Consider the following 21,351-nt stretch of genomic DNA (forward strand, 5'->3'; position numbering starts at 1 on the left):
CTGTAAACATTAGTCTTACTAACTGCAAACATCCATTGTCCCCTTACATACATAGGTACTGTTAGCATTGGTCTTACTAACTGACCAAACATCCATTGTCCCCTTACATACAAAGGTACTGTTTACATTGGTCTTACTAACTGACAAACATCCATTGTCCCCTTACATACATAGGTACTGTTAACATTGGTCTAACTAACTGACCAAACATCCATTGTCCCCTTACATACATAGGTGCTGTTAACATTGGTCTTACTAACTGACCAAACATCAATTGTCCCCTTACATACACAGGTACTGTTAACATTGGTCTTACTAACTGACCAAACATCCATTGTCCCCTTACATACATAGGTAATGTTAACATTAGTCTTACTAACTGCAAACATCCATTGTCCCCTTACATACATAGGTACTGTTAAAATTGGTCTTACTAACTGACCAAACATCCATTGTCCCCTTACATACATAGGTACTGTTAACATTGGTCTTACTAACTGCCAAACATCCATTGTCCCCTTACATACATAGGTACTGTTAACATTGGTCTTACTAACTGACCAAACATCTATTGTCCCCTTACATACATAGGTACTGTTAACATTAGTCTTACTAACTGCAAACATCCATTGTCCCCTTACATACATAGGTACTGTTAACATTGGTCTTACTAACTGACCAAACATCCATTGTTCCCTTACATACATAGGTACTGTTAACATTGGTCTTACTAACTGACAAACATCCATTGTCCCCTTACATACATAGGTACTGTTAACATTGGTCTTACTAACTGAACAAACATCCATTATCCCCTTATATACGTAGATACTGTTAACATTGGTCTTACTAAATGACCAAACATCCATTGTCCCCTTACATACATAGGTACTGTTAACATTGGTCTTACTAACTGACCAAACATCCATTGTTCCCTTACATACATAGGTACTGTTAACATTGGTCTTACTAACTGGCCAAACATCCATTGTCCCCTTACATACATAGGTACTGTTAACAGTGGTCTTACTAACTGACCAAACATCCATTGTCCCCTTACATACATAGGTACTGTTAACATTAGTCTTACTAACTGTCAAACATCCATTGTCCCCTTACATACATAGGTACTGTTAACATTAGTTTTACTAACTGCCAAACATCCATTGTTCCCTTACATACATAGGTATTGTTAACATTGGTCTTACTAACTGACCAAACATCCATTGTCCCCTTACATACATAGGTACTGTTAACATTGGTCTTACTAACTGACCAAACATCCATTGTCCCCTTACATACATATGTACTGTTAACATTAGTCTTACTAACTGAACAAACATCCATTGTCCCCTTACATACATAGGTACTATTAACATTAGTCTTACTCACTGACCAAACATCCATTGTCCCCTTACATACATAGGTACTATTAACATTGGTCTTACTCACTGACCAAACATCCATTGTCCCCATACATACATAGGCACTGTTAACATTCGTCTTACTAACTGACCAAACATCCATTGTCCCCTTACATACATAGGTACTGTTTACATTGGTCTTATTAACTGACCAAACATCCATTATCCCCTTACATACATAGGTACTGTTAACATTGGTCTTGCTAACTGACCAAATATCCATTATCCCCTTACATATAGGTACTGTTAACATTGGTCTTACTAACTGACCAAACATCCATTATCCCCTTACATACATAGGTACTGTTAACATTGGTCTTACTAACTGATCAAACATCCATTGCCCCTTACATACATAGGTACTGTTAACATTGGTCTTACTAACTGACCAAACATCCATTGTCCCCTTACATACATAGGTACTGTTAACATTGGTCTTATTAACTGACCAAACATCTATTGTCCCCTTACATACATAGGTACTGTAAACATTAGTCTTACTAACTGCAAACATCCATTGTCCCCTTACATACATAGGTACTGTTAACATTGGTCTTACTAACTGACCTAACATCCATTGTCCCCTTACATACATAGGTACTGTTAACATTGGTCTTACTAACTGACAAACATCCATTGTCCCCTTACATACATAGGTACTGTTAACATTGGTCTAACTAACTGACCAAACATCCATTGTCCCCTTACATACATAGGTGCTGTTAACATTGGTCTTACTAACTGACCAAACATCAATTGTCCCCTTACATACACAGGTACTGTTAACATTGGTCTTACTAACTGACCAAACATCCATTGTCCCCTTACATACATAGGTAATGTTAACATTAGTCTTACTAACTGCAAACATCCATTGTCCCCTTACATACATAGGTACTGTTAAAATTGGTCTTACTAACTGACCAAACATCCATTGTCCCCTTACATACATAGGTACTGTTAACATTGGTCTTACTAACTGCCAAACATCCATTGTCCCCTTACATACATAGGTACTGTTAACATTGGTCTTACTAAATGACCAAACATCCATTGTCCCCTTACATACATAGGTACTGTTAACATTGGTCTTACTAACTGACAAACATCCATTGTCCCCTTACATACATAGGTACTGTTAACATTGGTCTTACTAACTGAACAAACATCCATTGTCCCCTTACATACATAGGTACTGTTAACATTGGTCTTACTAACTGGCCAAACATCCATTGTCCCCTTACATACATAGGTACTGTTAACAGTGGTCTTACTAACTGACCAAACATCCATTGTCCCCTTACATACATAGGTACTGTTAACATTAGTCTTACTAACTGTCAAACATCCATTGTCCCCTTACATACATAGGTACTGTTAACATTAGTTTTACTAACTGCCAAACATCCATTGTTCCCTTACATACATAGGTATTGTTAACATTGGTCTTACTAACTGACCAAACTTCCATTGTCCCCTTACATACATAGGTACTGTTAACATTGGTCTTACTAACTGACCAAACATCCATTATCCCCTTACATACATAGGTACTGTTAACATTGGTCTTACTAACTGACCAAACATCCATTGTCCCCTTACATACATAGGTACTATTAACATTGGTCTTACTCACTGACCAAACATCCATTGTCCCCGTACATACATAGGCACTGTTAACATTGGTCTTACTAACTGACCAAACATCCATTGTCCCCTTACATACATAGGTACTGTTAACATTGGTCTTACTAACTGACCAAACATCCATTGTCCCCTTACATACATAGGTACTGTTAACATTTGTCTTACTAACTGACCAAACATCCATTGTCCCCTTACATACATAGGTACTGTTAACATTTGTCTTACTAACTGACCAAACATCCATTGTCCCCTTACATACATAGGTACTGTTAACATTGCTCCGTAATACCTCTCATACTTCATATATAGGAACAGACTTCTGCCTCTTACATACACAAGATATATTATATACATAGGAGAATTAGTTATTTAAGAGCCCATCTGGTATATAGTAGCATGGGAGCTTCTTTATGTATATAGTAGTGAACTACTACATGCTTCTATTATCTACTTCCTGTGTGTTTGGAATAGCTAACTTCTGAACATAAATTTAAATGTCCTGTTTACTATGCATATTAGCTTCTGATGTCCTTGTGTATACTTTATGCAGGAACACACTCAGTGATTGCACGCACTGTACCGGTCTCTGCAGTTGATGAGAGGGTGCCATTGACAAGTACTTTGTGGCAAGTGAAATGCTGGTAAGACAGTCTGTGATGTAAAGGATGACACTCAGTAACTATGGTAAAATTATCATTGTATAACCTGTTTTGTTTCTATCTTTCAGAAGTGCTTGCTCACATTCCATGACGCAGAACGGAAGAGTATGGAGCCAGATGTACCATCCTTGACTCAAAGTGTGATAGCCCAGTGTGCACAAAAGATAAGTACAGCATCCAACTGATAGAGCTGCAAAATGAAAGAGTTATGTTGACGACAAGGTCTTGAAGAAGGAGTTTCCTGCTATTGCCGATTCCAGTGGTTCCCCCTTAAAAATGACTAATATTGTAAGCACTCACATCTCTTTCACTTACTGTATAATAAGTTCTATTCTGTTACCTGCTGTGATGCATTAAACTGTGTTCTATGCAAATATCTTCAAACTGATATTGTGCTTAAAAAATGGCATGTTCACACTTCGTTTTACTTTCAGATGAAAACTCTTAGAATAATGCATTTCAAGAAATCTCCTTTATTTGAAAATTTTCTACATATTTCCCCATACTCTTCTGTTAGATCAATAAATACTATTAAAATTCAGACAGACTTCTTTCACTTGATTAATCACACCTTGCTGATTGACACTTACTGGCAGAGCTCCTCGGTAGGCTGAGGGTGGGTGATAGGTAACTGGTGAGAGGGGGGAACCTTCAGTATGACCAGTATTCTGCTTGGATCCAATGAACTTCAAGTGTGATAAAGCTAGAACAAAAAGATAATCAATAAAATAACTCTAGTGCAGCATGTAAGGAATATTTGAAAAAAAAGCATTCTGATATTGTAATATCAAGCCAAGCCTTCTCAAATTTTTATTTTGTCCTAAGGATTTCTTTGTGGCCTGACTGATTGAGGCTAACTCTGGCTATTCATTTCGAAAAGCATCACCAGGCACAAAAAACTGCACCTGGTAGCCAGAATAACTCACGAGTACATTATAGATATTCACAAGCAAAATATTTGCTCATTTTCATTACAAATCTGACTGCAAGTTTTATTTATCTTGTATATAAAACTATTCAATCAAGCTTTTAGAGTACTGTAAATGACTGATATGTTATAGTAAACAAGCACTGTAAAGTTACATAAAACTCACAGAAGAGAATCATCCTAAATGTGTAAGCAAACATGGTGCTCTTCAGATAATTATTACAGATGGCCATGAACCACACAGTCTCAGTTCAGATTAGTTTGTAAAATAGCTTTCAGCTTTCTGAATAACAAAAAAAAAAGAATGGTGGTGATATTCCACTTCAGGTTTCCCTGTGGTGGTGGTACTTTGTGTGTATGTGTGTGTGTGTGTGTGTGTGTGTGTGTGGGGAGGGTGACCTTCTGGTGGACAAGGATTAAACACTCAAGCTTCTACTGTCCAAAGTTCAACTCGATCCATGATTGCAGTTCCTGAACAGGAAATCACTGTCAAGTTGTTGTTCAAGTTGTGCTGGAAGAGATTCCTATTTGGGAGAAATGTTCCCCTTCTTCAAGTTGGTGTGACTGTGGAGTTAGTGTATATAAGGTGGGGGGGTTGTCCCCATTAAAAAAACTCTTAAAAAGTGTTTTTTGGCAGGATTTCTTTGGTGAGTGGAGTTCGGGAATTCCGATACTCAGCACATATGCTTTCATCCACTCATAGTGGAAGCCAAAAAACTCCTGCCGAAAAACACTTAAGACTTTTTTTTTTTTTTTTTTTTACTGGGAGCAGCCCCCCACCTTATATACACCAGCTCCACAGTCACACCAACTTGAAGGGGAATTTCTTCCAGCACAACTTGCTGACTGTGTGTGTGTGTGTGTGTGTGTGTCACAGTTTTTATATGTCAGTGTTGGCAAGAGGTATATTAAAATTAATCACAGCAACTTTAAATTATAAAACTGGATATCACTGACCCACTGCTATCCCATACTTGCAAGTGGCATGCCCTTACAAAAAATAAAATACCAAATCATATATCTTTAAAAAAAAACTTGATCATTTACTTAAAAGAGGCTCCAAAAATGGTACGCATCTTTAGAGACTCATTAAAATGGACTCTTTGGAGTACAGTATTCTTCTGCAAGGTTTAACTCAATAAATAGCTGCATGTATCTAAAAAATAAAATGATAGAAGTGCAAAAAGTTCTCTAGCTGCTTTATGAGAAGTAAAAAAGGAAGTTTCTTGTAATATCATTGATAAGTGTGTACTAAATTATTCTAACCCTTGCCTGTACTTCCAAAATTCTTGTGTCTATTTGCCATATAGTAAGAGCTAAGGATAGAAGCATGGCTCTTGAATGAACAATGAGGGGTAGGTGACACCATTCCTTCCTAATGACAGCAACACAGAAACCAAGAGCTTTCTTTCTATCAAACTGCCCATCAGAGTCGAGAAAAGCAAGATTAATTCCTTTCAGTGACTTTTTTTGTGGTGTTTAAATGCTCAGCTTTTCCAAAATCTGTTCAACAGTTGCTATGGATCCTTCATTCTTAAGAGGGGAGACATATCCTAAATACATTATTTCATACACACACACACACACACACACACACACACACACACACACACACACACACACACACACACATGCATACATTCACTCAACAGAACACAAAAACACAAGGAAACAGAAAAACACACAGAATCCTCTTACTGGTTTGATGCACCCTTGCAGTCTTTCCTGAAACATGTAAAGCAATGTGTCAGGGTGAATACTGTGCCTGTTAAAACAGTGTGTTTTCATCCACAGTTTGAAACAGCTTCAGTTGTAACTACTCTGATGGTTCTAGCCCTTATCAAGAGGTTGCTGTCCTCACAGATGAGTCTGGTGACACTATATCTTATACAGCAGTATGTGCTGTTTTGTCACCAGAGACAACTTCAGGAGCGCTGGTGATGCTGGCAGCAGAACATATGGCTTTTCCCTTCAATTTTTTTACTACATTTTCAAAATGTCATTTTGACTTTGTGCTTTGGTTGACAGTTATATTTATCATCTTATTTGGTACTTGCGTATTATCGCAACAACATTCGTAAGCAACTCACTCTCACTTGACGTTCCGATAATAAACAGTGAACTGGTGAAAAATGTTTTTTCACTGAAAGTGTCACTTTTATACCAACAGATTTATTTGATGTGTGCTCGGAGTTGTTTATAGAGCGACAATTTCCTTTTTGTTTTGAAAATAACCCTAGTGGGATAGAAAGTCAGAAGTCTTACCCAGTTTGCTCATATTTGCCGTGTTTATCATGAATGTGCAAGCGGCATTAGCGGCTGTATTTAATGGGACAAAGGTGAAAAACAGGTTTGTTTTTTTTTCTCAGCCAAGTTACAGTAATTTACCCCACCCCATCATGTTTTTCTCTTATTTTTTCCTCTTTTCTGACTGCTGCCTCGCTTCTCTGAGTTGTAATTACGAAGTAATGCTGTCTCAATACTCCCTTTCATTCATGGAAGTTACCTGGACTGTTGCGTTAACAGGAATGGTTAAAGAACCGTACTGTGGAAATAATGTCATGACATGTTTGTCATTAGCAGAACAGCTGCATGACAGTGAACAAGGAACAAACAATAAAACTATTTATCTGAGATTTCTTTACCATGAGATAATGCAAGTAGGCAGTAACTCATTTTCATCCAAGACCCATGGCAAAAAACTCTCCAATCAGATCAAGTGTACACATTCTATGATTCCTTTGTTTTGCTTTTTCTTTCTGATCAACTGTTACTGTTATCCAACGAGGCTGTAGCTGAGGGCACCTTGAGTTCTTCACAGAACTGGGATTTCTCTTCCGTTTATAAGAAGAGCCGAGTGAGTTGCTTAAGAATGTGGTTGCGATAATACGTAAGTACCTCTTATTTCATCATCAAGACCGGTAGATTACATGGGATGACAGAAACTGGTAATTGAACAAGCACAGCAAAAACATGAAATATTAATTGTAGTATGTCAATATCCGGATCTACTTTTCTTTGTCGAAATTTCATTACTTCAAATAAGAAAGGTAGATGCCCACTTCAGTGAAAGTGCATTTCAACGAAAGTGCACTTTTGTTGAAATCTAGTCGCTGATTGGATGACTAAAAAAAAAAAAAAAAATCTTTTGCAGGGGGGCAAGCCGCCCTGCACCCCCCCCATACCCCCCTACTTAAATATACCAACTCCGAGATCGCACTTCAGCGAGGAAAAAGGAATATTCTCATTCTGCATTGTATTGTGATCTCCGTACTCGGTTTTCAAAGTTTCAGTACTTCAAACAAGTGGTCTCGCACAAGTGGGTTTCGAAGTACTGAAACTTCGACCAACCAAAGTAGACCCCAAAATCCACATGTATGTGTCCTTTCTTAGATCATTCAGTTAGGCCACCATGGAGGGACTGCAATATTTTTAAAAGGAGATCTCTCATAATTTTGTTTGGAAAATGCAGTAGAACTGAAAGAAACCACAATTTAGTGACCTCAGAATATACTGCAATTTAATACTTTTTCTAAAAAGGAATGTCAGTAGAGTAGTGCAAACTCTAATGGTTCTCCCTCAAAGGTTTTTATATTTGTACTGGAGAAAGGTATATAGATTTTACAAAACCACACAGGGGAGGGGCATCAGCAATTTATAGAATTAATTATTTCTGCCTGTATTGACTCCTTGAGCACTGTGGCACTGGGTATACCTACTGATGAATTGTGCAACCTTTATATGTTTATGGCAGAAAAGGTACTCCTCAGGAAATGCAGTATACCAACAATGAATAGCCACATAGGTTACTAGGTGTCGACATTCTTGGATAAGTGTAAGATGGCACAAATGTGATCTGCTAAGGAATTACAAGTTGTATGTGGATGAAATAAAATGGCTTGCAGTAATGTAAATGCATATCTTTGACTTACAGGATTAACTTGTACAGAGCTTGGTAACTGCAGGAAAATATGACTGCATTTTGACCTTAGAAGAACACTGACATCTTTAGTCACAGATTTGGATTTGTGCGCTTTCAGTGATGTTATCTGCACATAGCCTTCAAGATTGTTCTAAAATTCTTTAAATAATGTCCTACAGGATGCACTAATGCACTGGACCACTACCAAATAGGAAGTGTAAACGGCAATAAATAAAATAAAATAAAAAACTAAAGTAAAAAGTATTGAACTTACATGGAGGTTAACCAACAAAGGGGCAGATGAAACAACAAAAACAGAAGCTTAACTAAAAGACTTCAGGAAGATGCTGGAAGGAAGATAAATGGTGTCTAAATTTAGTGCAGACATAATGGCTTATGGGAAATATGAAACAGTAGAAGGAAAGTTGTAGAAGTAAGGCAGGATCCATACAGGCATTATTTGGAAAATGCAGTTAGAAAGGCATAAGTCACTATTAAGAATAAGCTATGTGACAATTAAAAAAAAAACTCTTTCTTAACTGGGTAAGTTCACTGGACACACAATCCCAATGGAGCAAATTCTGGTAAAGTAACTTACTCAGAGTCACACAAAAGGCAAACAGAGACTAAAAGAATCAAAGCATGAACTTCAGGAAACAGATTTATTTAGAGCAAATGGCCTTATATACCACTAGACTCATAGGCTGAAGTTTTTTTTATTAGTTATTTTTTTCAGTGCTAACATGAAATCTCCCATTAAAATGTGCTGATAGTGTGCATCATTTTGTGACTCTCAGTTTTTAAACTTGTGTTTTTTGAGTGGTAAGGTATCCCCACAATGCTTCTAAAATGAGAGGAGTTTTGCTATTAGTGTTCAATGTTCTGCAGTTTCAGCGATATTGTCTCAAAGGTGTAGGATTCCATGAAGTGGTAATTCAATACTTTGAAGTATCAATCAAGCAAAAGGGCATTCAAAATGGACCACCAGCCATGGAGACTGAAGGTGATTCATTGTGTGTGTATGTATGGCAGGTTGCATACTTTTTAGCAAAATGCACAAATGTCGATATCTGGTCAACACTATCTGGTTGAAAGAAACGTATAATCAATATATGTGCAAGATCGACATTCCCCAGGTAGGGACTTATGTCCTTTCTTGTCCCTGGGGATTGTGCAATCTCAGAGTTAGTATATATAATTAGAAGGGGGTATGGTGTTTCGGTGGGGGGGGGGACAACACTTGCTGTTAGTTTTGCCGGCTCCAAGATTAATCCTCACAGCATTTTGTTTTTTGAAATGTTTACATCAGTGTTATAGACATTTATATTTTTTTCCTTTTCACTGTAAAGTACTACATGTATATATAGATATACACACACACACACACACACACACACACAGGCACACACACGCGTGCACACACATGCCCACACACTTGCCCGCACATACACATAAACAGGGAGAGAGATGCACATACACAAACAAAACACACACACATGCACACACACACACACACACAACAACATTTTGGGACTCCCCACTATTTTTTTGTCTTTTTTCTATTAATTATTTTGAAAAGACATGAGCAATAATATTAGTACTAGAGCCAGATTCCAAAAGTTGTTCTCAGAGTAGGTAAATTACTCTAAGACTTCATCTCTGGGTAAGTGACTTACTCTGACAGCATATCTTTTGGAATCCCCCCCTCCCATGTAAGCTTGTCTACACGTAGGTCTTACACTAAAGTAAGTCTTTTGGAATCAGGGCAGACTTAAACCGGAGTAAGTCACTTACATTGAGAGTAAGTCTTTTGGAATCAGGCCCCTGGTGTATTGTCATCCCTACCCTCTACTTTCCTTCCCTTTCCCCTCCTCGTCTCCTCTTGCCTGTCTGCTTTCTTTTCATTTACTTTCCTGGTACCATTTCAGTAATGATAACTGTTGTTCGCCAAGTCAGGATAAAACAAGCGAGCATCATGGGTTTTTGTTCGAGCAGCTTTATTGTATGCAAACACATTGTAACTGTGGTTAAGTAACTTTAACTTATAAACAAACTAGCTATCATGCACATAACATCGTGGCTGCACATTCAAAATGGCACTGAAGCTAACAAATGCCTGGTATTTATATGCCCACAGAGATCTTGGAAATGCTTCTTAAAGGTACAACACACCCTCCCTCTTTGAGAAAATAAGTTAGGCATTGTCACTGATAGTAATGAATATGTAATTTAAACAGAAATTATTTTCATCATGCAATTATACAAAGCTAGATACATATATACAACTATGTCCAAGTTGCTGTATATTTCACACTAGGCTTGTGACCACATCATGTGACATAAAATTTGGGATCTGGTTTAGCAAACGGGATTGTCTAAGTTGACTGTTCAATCTTAGGAACACTGGAATCATTAGCCGGAACAGTATCAGGAGTCAAGACACATTCTGGAACAGGAATATCATCTGGATTTCTCTGAGAGTTAGTGTCTTTATCACAGGTACGATATCAGTTCTGCTACAGGAAGAAGATATCTATGATTTCTCCTGTAGTCCACAATCTCAGATTTAACAAAATAGGATCTCGGCTCTGCGCAAATACTTGTTACGTGACCATTCCGGTTGAAACCTTTCGCTGTTTGTATCCTCACTGTCTCTCCCTTTTTCAATGGACAAAGAAATCTGCTGGACTTTTGAAAAGAATGCTTTCTAGATAACTGGGCTTTGATGGCTTGGTTGTTCTTAGCTTTAGGCTTCAATGAACTAGAACGGATAGGCAATGTTGTTCTGGTTTACCTAGATAGAAGTCTCTGAGCAGGTGAGCCAAGTATATCGTCACAGCGTATGTTTCTGAGATTGAGTAAATTAAAAAAAAATCTGTATTATCATTTTTAAGTAATTGCTTTGCGCTCTGTACTGCATGTTCAGCAAATCCATTCGATTGCGGATACTCTGGACTACAAGTAACATGCACGAAGTCCCATTCTCCTGCACATTTCTGAAACAATTGACTGGTGAATTGCATACCATTGTCAGAGATTAATTTCTGTGGACTTCCATGGACTGAGAAATGGAGTTTCAACTTAGTAATGACTGTAGTAGAAGTTAGATTAGGTAGCAGATCTCGAACCAATTTGAATAAGAGTCAATTATGTTGATTGTTCCACTCGAATATGTCAGTAGCTACAATTGACCAAGGTAGTTCAGGAATCTAACTTAGCTGAAGTGGCTTTTTTTGCAAACGCGCTTTAGTACTATTACATACCGAACAGGAAGAAAGTGCTCTATCAATGTCTTTCACTATAGAAGTCCAAAATACTAGTCCTCTTGCTCTTCTCTTAGTAGATTCAGAACCCAAGTCACCGCAATGCAAAATTTGGATATATTCTTGTTGTAAGAAGCAGGAACAACAATCTTAGGACCTTTGAAAATAATGCCATCTTCCATCAACAACTCATCTCTGTAAGGAAAGTCGGATTGCACTTCTGATGGTACACTTGATTGCTCTGACAGCCACCCAACACTGATATAGTAAGTGAGCTTCTGCAAAACTGGATCAGTCATTGTATGATCTAATACCTCATCAAGTCTTGTGGTAGAAAAATTACGCACTTCCATAACATCAAAGTCAAAATTCTCTGTGTCAAGCTGTTCAGTTCTATTTCTGGGTGATCTGGATAAGGTATCAGCCAGATAAAGAAGTTTGCCTTTCGTATAGAACATTTTGAAGTTCTACTTTTGCAATTTAAGCATCATTTTTGTAATCTCACTGGAGGTGAATGCATAGGCTTCTTTAAAATATAATTAAAGGTTGATGATCAGTTTCAATCTGGATTTCATGACCATAGATATAATCAGGAAACTTGGAACATGCAAACACTATTGCCAAAAGTTCTTTCTCAGTTTGAGCATATTGTATCTCAGTCTGGGTAAGTGTTCTAGATGCGTAGGCTACTGGCTTGCCTTCTTGAAGAATAACTGTACTTAAACCAAATTTTGAAGCATCGCAGGAAAGAGCTACTGGTTTGCTGACATCATAGTATCTTAATATTGGTGAGGTAGCAATTTTCTGCTTAAGAACTTCAAATGCTCTGTGGTGCTAGTCTAGCCATGACCAAGTAACATTTTTACGTATGAGCTCTCTCAAAAGCGCTGTCAACTCACTGAAGTCTGGTATAAGCTTCCCTAAGTAATTTACCATATCAAGAAAATATTATAGAGCTTGCACATTATTTGGTGCTGGCTTTTCAAGAATGGCTGCTTGCTTGGACAGGTCTGGTCTCAAGCCCATACTTGTAAACAAATGACCTACATATGTAACTTCTGGTAGTCTGAATTTGAACTTCAGAGTGTTGAGCTTTAAGTTCAGTTCACGTGCTCAACTTCAACTCTCTTAAGATTTCTGTCATGCTCTACCTCACCATTGCCTCCAAACAATATATCATCTACTATTATGGCACAAGGATAACCTGAAAAAATTTGCTCCATTGCACGCTGAAAGACTTCACTTGCAGAATTTATTCCAAATGATATTCTGAGGAGTCTATATCTTCCAAATGGGGTACTGAATGTAGTCAGTAATGAATTAATGGGATCGAGCATCACTTGTCAAAATGAACTCTTTGCATCTAAGACAGAAAAAACAGTGGCATTCGGTATCAGGATTTTAACCTCTTCAGCTGTACATATGGGATGAAGCGGTCTCTTCAATGCTTTGTTCAAATCCATTGGGTCAGTGCATATTCTGATTTCATCTGAGCCTTTTTTATGAGCTGCTACCATGGATGACACCCATTCAGTAGGTTCTGTAAATTGAACAAATACACCTTGTTGCACCATTTTGTCCAGCTGAGCTTTGACTTTATGCTGCATTGCTACTGGAACTTTTTTTGCTGGTCTGACCACTGGATTGATTTCTGGGTTCTAATTTCATGGAATACACAACTGGATGTTTGCCCAATTTGTCATCAAAAACATCAGCATACTCTGAAAAATAGTATTGGTGAAGCTGGAACTAGGACATGTGCTTATCTGATGAACTTCTTTGGCAAAAGAAAGCAGATTCATTTTCAAACTGTCTCTGAGACCCAATACTGATTGCACAGGTCTTTGAACCACATAGAACAATAGGTTATAACAGTTCTTGGCCACAAAACATGAAAGCACTTCTGAGCCTTCAGTTTGAATGTCTTCACCTCCATAAGCTACAAGTTTCATACAGCTAGTCATATTTAGTTGTTCACCAGCTCTGACCCTTGCAAAAGTATCTGCAGACATGACATTACACTTTGAACCAGTGTCTACTTTAAGCTCGGTGGATTTACCATTGATCCGGACAGTACAAAACACTTCATTTCTTGCCAATAAATCTACTGCATCAATCCTTTCACCAATTACTAACACACCATCTACTTAGAAAGCAGACTGTTGCAGGTCTATTTTATCAACCTCCTTTTTGAAGTGGCCCTTCTTTGTAACTGTGTGAGGCTTACTCGATTTACAAAATCTTTGAAAATGGTTCCATATCTTACACCATTTGACATTGCTGACCAATTGCCATGCACTTTTCTCTTCTGGACTCATGGTTGGCACCACAAACTGCGACAGTTAACAATAAAGCTTGATGTGGGTTTTGTTGATTCACTCCTTGCTGTACTGAGCGTCTGTTTTGCACTAGATACCCTTGGTTCTGCACCGAGCATGATCCTTTAACTGAACTGTTCTTGGAATGTGCTAGATGACTACGGGTTTTACTTGGAAGTTCAGCAGGAGCTGCTGCTGCCACATGCTTAGATCTGATTCTGCCTGTCACATGATGCATGCTGTCTACATGAGCTCTGGAGCCTACTGAAACCATGCTCTTATTACTAGTAAGCATATTTGGGTGCCTTTCTGTAACTTCATGAATCTGACAAATCTCAATTGCTTTATTCAGAGTGAAATCACTGTCACAAAGTAAAATCTTTCTTACAGCAGCATTATTAACACCACGCACAAGTCTGTCCTTTATCAACTCATCCCTTAAATTACCAAACCTACACATTTTAGCTTTGTTTCTCAGGTCAGTAATATAAGCTGCAAAAGTTTCTCCTTGCTTTTGATCTCTCATGTAAAACAAATGCCTCTCTAGTGTAACATTAGTCTGGGGGTTACGCATTTCTCTGAATTTGTGCTTTAGACACTTGGGATCTTCCCTTGGTTCAGCCTGCACAACAACACAACAAGTTTCCCCTTCACCTTCATATACTGCTGGTGCATAGACAAATTAATGCTCCCTTTCAATGGCCTCTGACCCTGTTAGGTTCAGCAAAATGAATGCCTGGTACATGCATCTTTATCAGAATAAGCTGCTTGTATAAATATGTCATATTCTTGCTCAAATATTCTCCAATTCTCTGCAATATTCTGCTCAAACACAGTGGTTGTGGCTTATGAAATCCGTCTGCCATATTGACATATCTCAGTGAAAACTCTTGCAAATATGCATGAACCCACACACTTGTACATACACATATGCATGTGCTTAAAATTTATGCCAGTACTTGTAAAAACATAACGATCCTTTGAGTAACTGTGTTTCCTGGGCACTGTAACACTGACATCTCTTTACTGTAAAAACTCACTTGCCTTGAAATTATTTTACTATATAAGCCATTTATCTTGTAAAGGCATTAATGCTAAAGTCATTTATTATCATTATTTTACTGTATGAGCCTTTATCTTGTAATTGCTTTAATGCCAAAGCCATTTTTTACTGCCAAAGTCATGTATCATCATTTTAAGATACATTTTGAACAACTGCATAGTGCAAATAAACTGAGCGATAGAAGCTGAGGACAAGAAACACTTCGAAGTAACTGTACTTTGCAAATAAACTATCTCAAAGTAATGACACTTTTCAAATAAACTGTTTCGAAGTAATGGCACCTTGCAAATGTATTGCCTCAAAGTAATTGCAATTTGTGAATGTATTGAGCAGAAGCTCAGAGTGACAAACACCTCAAAATAACTGCACTTTGCGAATAAACAGTACACAGCACACTGGAATTTCCCCAAAATGGCTGCACTTTGCCAAACATCTCTGTATAGTGCAAGAGACACTCTGTAATGGCGGCACTCTGCGAACAGACACACCCAGGCACAAGAAACTTTTCGAAATGGCTGCACTTGACTGCACTTCATGGAATAGATGCACTTTGCACGCAACAAACTCTTTGAAATAAATGCACAGTAATAAGCACACACTGTAAGCACTTTTACAAACTTTGAGATACTTCGAAGAACTCTAGTTATGCTGTTCAAGGCTTCAATCAATACGAAGTAGTAATTTGTGCCTAAACACATGCAGTTGTCTTTGCTTTATTTATACTCAATGTGCCCTTTTCTGCACTTTCTATTATAGTCGTTTTGCTCATTGAATCGCTTAATGTGCCTTTTATACCCTTTTGTTATATTTGTTTTGCTTATTTAATCTCTTTTCATGCCCATTATACTTTCCTGTGCTTGTTTTAACTGTAAACATGCTTGTTTTACAATTCTGAGGTAATTCTGAACCCTTACGTACCTTTCTAATGCTTGTTTTATCAAATAACTTGGTTTCAATAATTTCATCTGATTAATGAGCTCTTTTATATTTCTCATTTGCTTAATAAACATTTCTGTACTATTCGTTTGCTTAACAATAAGTTTTGTGCCCTTGTAATGCTCCATTTAACTTTTTAAAAATAATAATTTGTGTGTGTTCTCTTTACCTTTAGCTTGTTTCTAGCCCTTTTTTGCTCTGGGTTCTTTTAGTTTTCTTTTGCCATTACCTCTGCACCTTGTGGCTCTGAAGAATAGTCTTTGCCAACCCGGTTCTGACACCATATCACTCATCAGGTCAGGATAAAACAAGTGAGCATTGTGGGTTCTTGCTTAAGCAGCTTTATTGTATGTAAATGGGTCCACTACATAATCTCGAAATTTTGAAATACCAAATTTGAAAATGTCGAGACTATATAGCCGAAAGCCCTAAATACCGGAAGACCAGAAGTGCAAAATTCAAAATCCTGATGTACGGAGATACTGAAGTAGCACTTCTGGTGTTGCGGTTTGTGGATGGATAGGTGGAATTCAGGTAAGTATCTATGTGTAAGTGTGTTGGTTAGGGGCTTTAGTGTGTGTGTTAGTGTGTGTTGTGACTGTGATATGTGTGTGTGTGTGTGAGGGACTGTAAAATGTGTGGGTGTGAGTTTCCCTTGTGTTTCTGTTTGTGCGATCTCGGAGTTAGTATATTTAAGTAGGGGGGGTGTGGGGGGGTGCAGCCTCCACACTGGGGGTGCAGGGCGGCTTGCCCTCCTGCTTATCTGTATTGTAGGATGATATGTTTGATTGTGTGGGGAAGCTGTGTGTATGTGTATGTATGTGTGTTGTACTTTCGGGATTTCGAATTTCATGCTTCTGGTCTTTCGGCATTTAGGGCTTTCGGCTTTATAGTTTCGAGATTTTGAACTTCGGTATTTCAAACTTTCGAGATTATGTAGTGAACCCATGCAAACACATCATAAATGAGGTTAAGTAACTTTCACTTATAAACAAACTACCTATCATGCGCATAGATGTTAACATTCTGACTGCACATTCAAAATGGCACTGAAGCTAACACATGCTTGGTATTTATGTTCACACACAGATCTTGGAAATGCTTCTTAAAGGTACAACACACACGTTATTCTACAATAATTAAACTAATAGAGGACCTTGATCTTCACTGCCAGTAACAGATTAAGACGGGCATCAGTTGTGTATGTGCAATAAAAAAGGAAGCAACAATGCCTCTATTTCCTCTCACAATACACAAATCACTATACAACTTAGTTATAAAATCACTAAAAAGAAGTATCTCAAAAGTCAAGGAATAAAAAAGTTACTAAAGAAAAAAGAAAAAAGGTCTTAGCAACATAATTAACATTATGGGCATGCTTCTTCACAAGATACTGCAAGAGAACCATAATGAATATGGGCAAGTAGTTGTAGAAAATATAACAGAATAGGGGAAATGAGCATTAAACACATCAAAGCTAAAATACATACTTTAAGAAAAAAATCAAAAGTCAAAAGAGAAGTAAACTGGACCCAGTTTGTGCAGAAAGAAGGCTTTAACTCCCAAAATAAAACCAACACTAAAATAACCAGAAAATACAAAAGAAAGTCTGATACAAGAAACAAAGTACAGTTGTTGTTGTTTGTTTTTCAGCTTTTCCCGGTTAGGGGTCGTCACAGTGGAACTCCAGACCACTAATGATTGACAGTTGTTTTTTATGGTGTCGGGTTGCCAGCCCAATGCTCAACCTTCAACGAAGGCATGCCCATTCAATGCATGTCTTTCGAACGCCCACTCAACCGCGGGGAGGACATGCAGACTCCACACAGAAGGCACTCCCAACCCAAGCTGACAATCGAACGGGAGAACCTCTTGCTGTGAGGCTACCGCTGCACCAAAGTACAGTTGTGTAAGAAAAACCTATTGTAACAGTATATGTTCAAATGATCATTGTTGCAGTAGCCTAAGCTATATGGGTTATAGCCTGCATAGAATACAAGAGCCAGCCAGTTTCAAAAGCTTCAGAGCACCTTCCTTGCTGAACAGATTAAAAAGACAGGTTTGGGCACTAAGCCCTTCAGAGCTTTCATGCCAATTTAGAGAGGCAGTCTAAAACCAGAGAAGACATTGCTAGGAACAACAAAAAACAAATGTGCATACCCCGGCATAGAAAAGTACATCAAAAAACTTGGGGGATGGAAGGATGGAGATGCTACTGCAGCAGCAGTGATCATTCAAACATCTACTGTTACAGTAAGTCTACCTACACAACTGTACTATGTTCATACTGATCACTGCTGCAGTAGCCTAAGTTATATGTGAAGATTACCATTGTTTAGAACAATTGGGAGGAAGGAGGAGAAGGGTCCAGGAGCTCCTGGGGAATGGTCCTTGCAACGCTTGATGTGGAGAAGGAATCTAGCTTCTAGTACTTTGGAAAAGTATTTACAGATGACCAAGTTACAGCAAATAGAATACTTCTAGAGTCCAACAATTTCCAAAAAGCCATAGATGAATCCAAGGCCCTGATACAATGTGCTTTGACCCTGCTGGGAATAGTTTTGTTGTGGTGGGAATAACAAAAGGTAATAGCCTGAAACAACCATTTGGAAATATTCTGCTTTGACATAGGTTGTCCTTTCTTCTTAACTTCCCAAGAAATGAACAACTGATCAGAACTTCTTAAGATTTAGTTCTGTCAAGACAGAATGTGAGTTGTCTGTGGATATCCAAGGTATGAAGCATCCTTTCTCCCTCATTTAGGGGTTCAGGGAAGAACAAAGTGAGATGGATAGTCTGTCTTAAAGTAAACTTGGATACCACTTTATGCATAAATAAAGGATTGGTGCTCAAGAAAACCCTGCCTCTGTAAAAAATGAGATAAGGGTGACCCATCATAAGAGCTTGCAACTCAGATACTCCTCTTGCAAAGTTCAGAGTAACCTGTAAAACTGTTTTCCTCAAGACAAACAGATGAGCTGGTTCAAATAGTGCAAGTGTTAGCTTATCTAACACAAAGTTAAGATTCCAAGGAGGAGCCGCCATTTTTCTTGGAGGCATCTTGAGTAATATCCTTTTCAAAAGCATTCTGACATGGAAATGCCTTGAAAGAGGGAGATCCCTGGGCAAATGTGAAATGGCCAACAAATGAACCTCAACAGAGGAATAAAACAGTTACACAGGAATGTAACTCACACAAATGTTGTAAAACCAGAGAAACACTAGCCATGAATGGGTGCAGGTGTTGTTGTCAATAGCAACTAAAAAGCCTTTTCTATTTGTTAATAAATGATTTTTCTAGTAGCAGGCTTTCATGCCTCAATTAGTACCTGTAGCACTTTCTCATTAAACAGGTGCCTAAAAGGTATTAAGACCCTATCATCCAAGCAGTCATTTGCAGTTATTTGGGGTCAGGATGTATCAAACATCACTTTTCTCATGTGAGTAGATTCAGTCTGTGAGGAGGTCTGTTGTACTTACCCCTGGCGAATTCTAAAACAAGGGAAAACCACTGTTGCCTGGGCCAGAAGGGAGCCACCACAATGATCTTGAGAGATTCCTTCTGTATCTTCCAAATTCCCTAGGTGTCAGTGGAAAGGCTGGAAAAGCATACAGGAACATTCCTGTTTAAGGAAAAGAAAAGGCATCTATCTTCCAGTCCTTCTTGCATGGAGTCCTGGAGATGAATTTTGCAATTAATTGTTCACAAATTAGGGAAAAAGGTCAACTTGAGGAACTCTCCATAGATGGATCAAACCTGAAAGCCCCCCCCCCCTCCGATCTAGCTCCCATTTGTAGGGGCCTGCCTTTGTCCTGCCCAGCTTGTTTGCCACACAATTTTTTCTCTGATGGAATGCAGGAATACTGTAGAAAGTGAAGACTGTGATGTAAAGCTATATCCCATGCTAACATGGTTAGTCTGCAGAGGGGGTAAGATCTGGTTTCCTTTGCTTGTTTATGTACCACATCACTGTGGTATTGTCTGTAACAACTTGAAATGGTCCTGGGGACCAAATGTGATTCAGAGAGTTGGGGATTTTGATCAGGGAAAACATATCCTTTATATTTATATGCCTGTTTCCGCCATGTTGCCATAGATATGTTATAGATACCTTACACTTTTATCCCCTTTAACACCACTTCAGAAGCAAAGTCCAAGGCATCTGTGGTGACTGACTGCTTTGGAGCAGGGGGGAGGGGAAACCTGGATTCAGGGATATTTGATATGTACACCAAGTTATTTTTCTTTTCACACACTGCGGAACTGGAATCTGAAAATAATAGGTACTGCTGAATCCAATGCCACACGACCCCAAATTTGGAGATATTCCCTTACAGTGACCAATGTCTGAGTGGAAACCCCCTGGAATAGACCTAAATACAGATCTATTTTTTTCTGTATAAGAAAAGCACATTGTACTTGAGGTGTCTAGTAGACACCTCAGAAATCCAGTCCTGGGTGATGGAGTAAAAAATAGACTTTTGAATGTTTTCTAGGAATTCCATACTATGCAGGAGATCTCTCACCCAAATGAAAGATTCAAGACAGTTTGAAAAAGACTCTGCAAAGTTAAACATGTCATTTAAATATGTAACTGCAGCTATTCACTTTGTGAGCAGTGAATAGCCCAAACGGTAAAGCAGAAAACTGGTAATGTGATCCGGACACAGAAAACCTTAAAAAATGTCTGATGTCTGGATAGATACTTAATTTTGGATAAGCATCTTTTAAATCTAAGGTTACCAAAAAACCTCAACTAAAGAAGAAGGATAACATGTTGTGAAGTAAAAGAATTTGAACTTGGGCACTATCACATATCTATTTAGGAAAGAAAGGTCCAGAACTGGTCTCCAGGCATTTTCTTTCTTTGCCATCTGAAACATTCTTCAAAAAAAGCCTTTTTCCAAAATGGAAGGAGGAATTGTTGCTATCACCCCCCTGAGAAAGTATGTGATGTAAGACAGGAAGAAACAAAAGGGTTTGGGTTTGGTGGATGTGAAATAATTCCCTGTAAAGGAGAGATTTCTTCCCACTGCCATGTGTAACACTGATGAATCAGTCTCAAAATCCATTTGAAATAATCTGCTGCCAAAGAAAGAAATGGAGGTTCAGACTTTCTGGAGGGGAAAGGGGAATGCCAGGGGGGGGGGGGTCATGGTCTCTTACACAGTCATTTACTTATTTGACTAT

The 21,351-nt window shown here is 38.3% G+C and overlaps 1 protein-coding gene across 2 annotated transcripts in view; it reads right to left on the bottom strand.

Annotated features, from left to right (window-relative positions):
* The window catches only part of PPP1R32 (protein phosphatase 1 regulatory subunit 32), a 1,379,387-nt gene that overhangs the window by 997,715 nt on the left and 360,321 nt on the right, over positions 1-21,351 (bottom strand). For both annotated transcript variants that reach the window (XM_044059651.1, XM_044059652.1), the window contains exon 7: positions 4,321-4,433. In XM_044059651.1, the coding sequence (XP_043915586.1) occupies positions 4,321-4,433 (113 nt within the window). The remainder of the gene's footprint in view (positions 1-4,320; positions 4,434-21,351) is intronic.

Source organism: Protopterus annectens, chromosome 17.part0, assembly GCF_019279795.1.
Source record: "Protopterus annectens isolate FY-2018-M chromosome 17.part0, PAN1.0, whole genome shotgun sequence".
In the NCBI taxonomy this organism is placed as follows: Eukaryota; Metazoa; Chordata; order Ceratodontiformes; family Protopteridae; genus Protopterus; species Protopterus annectens.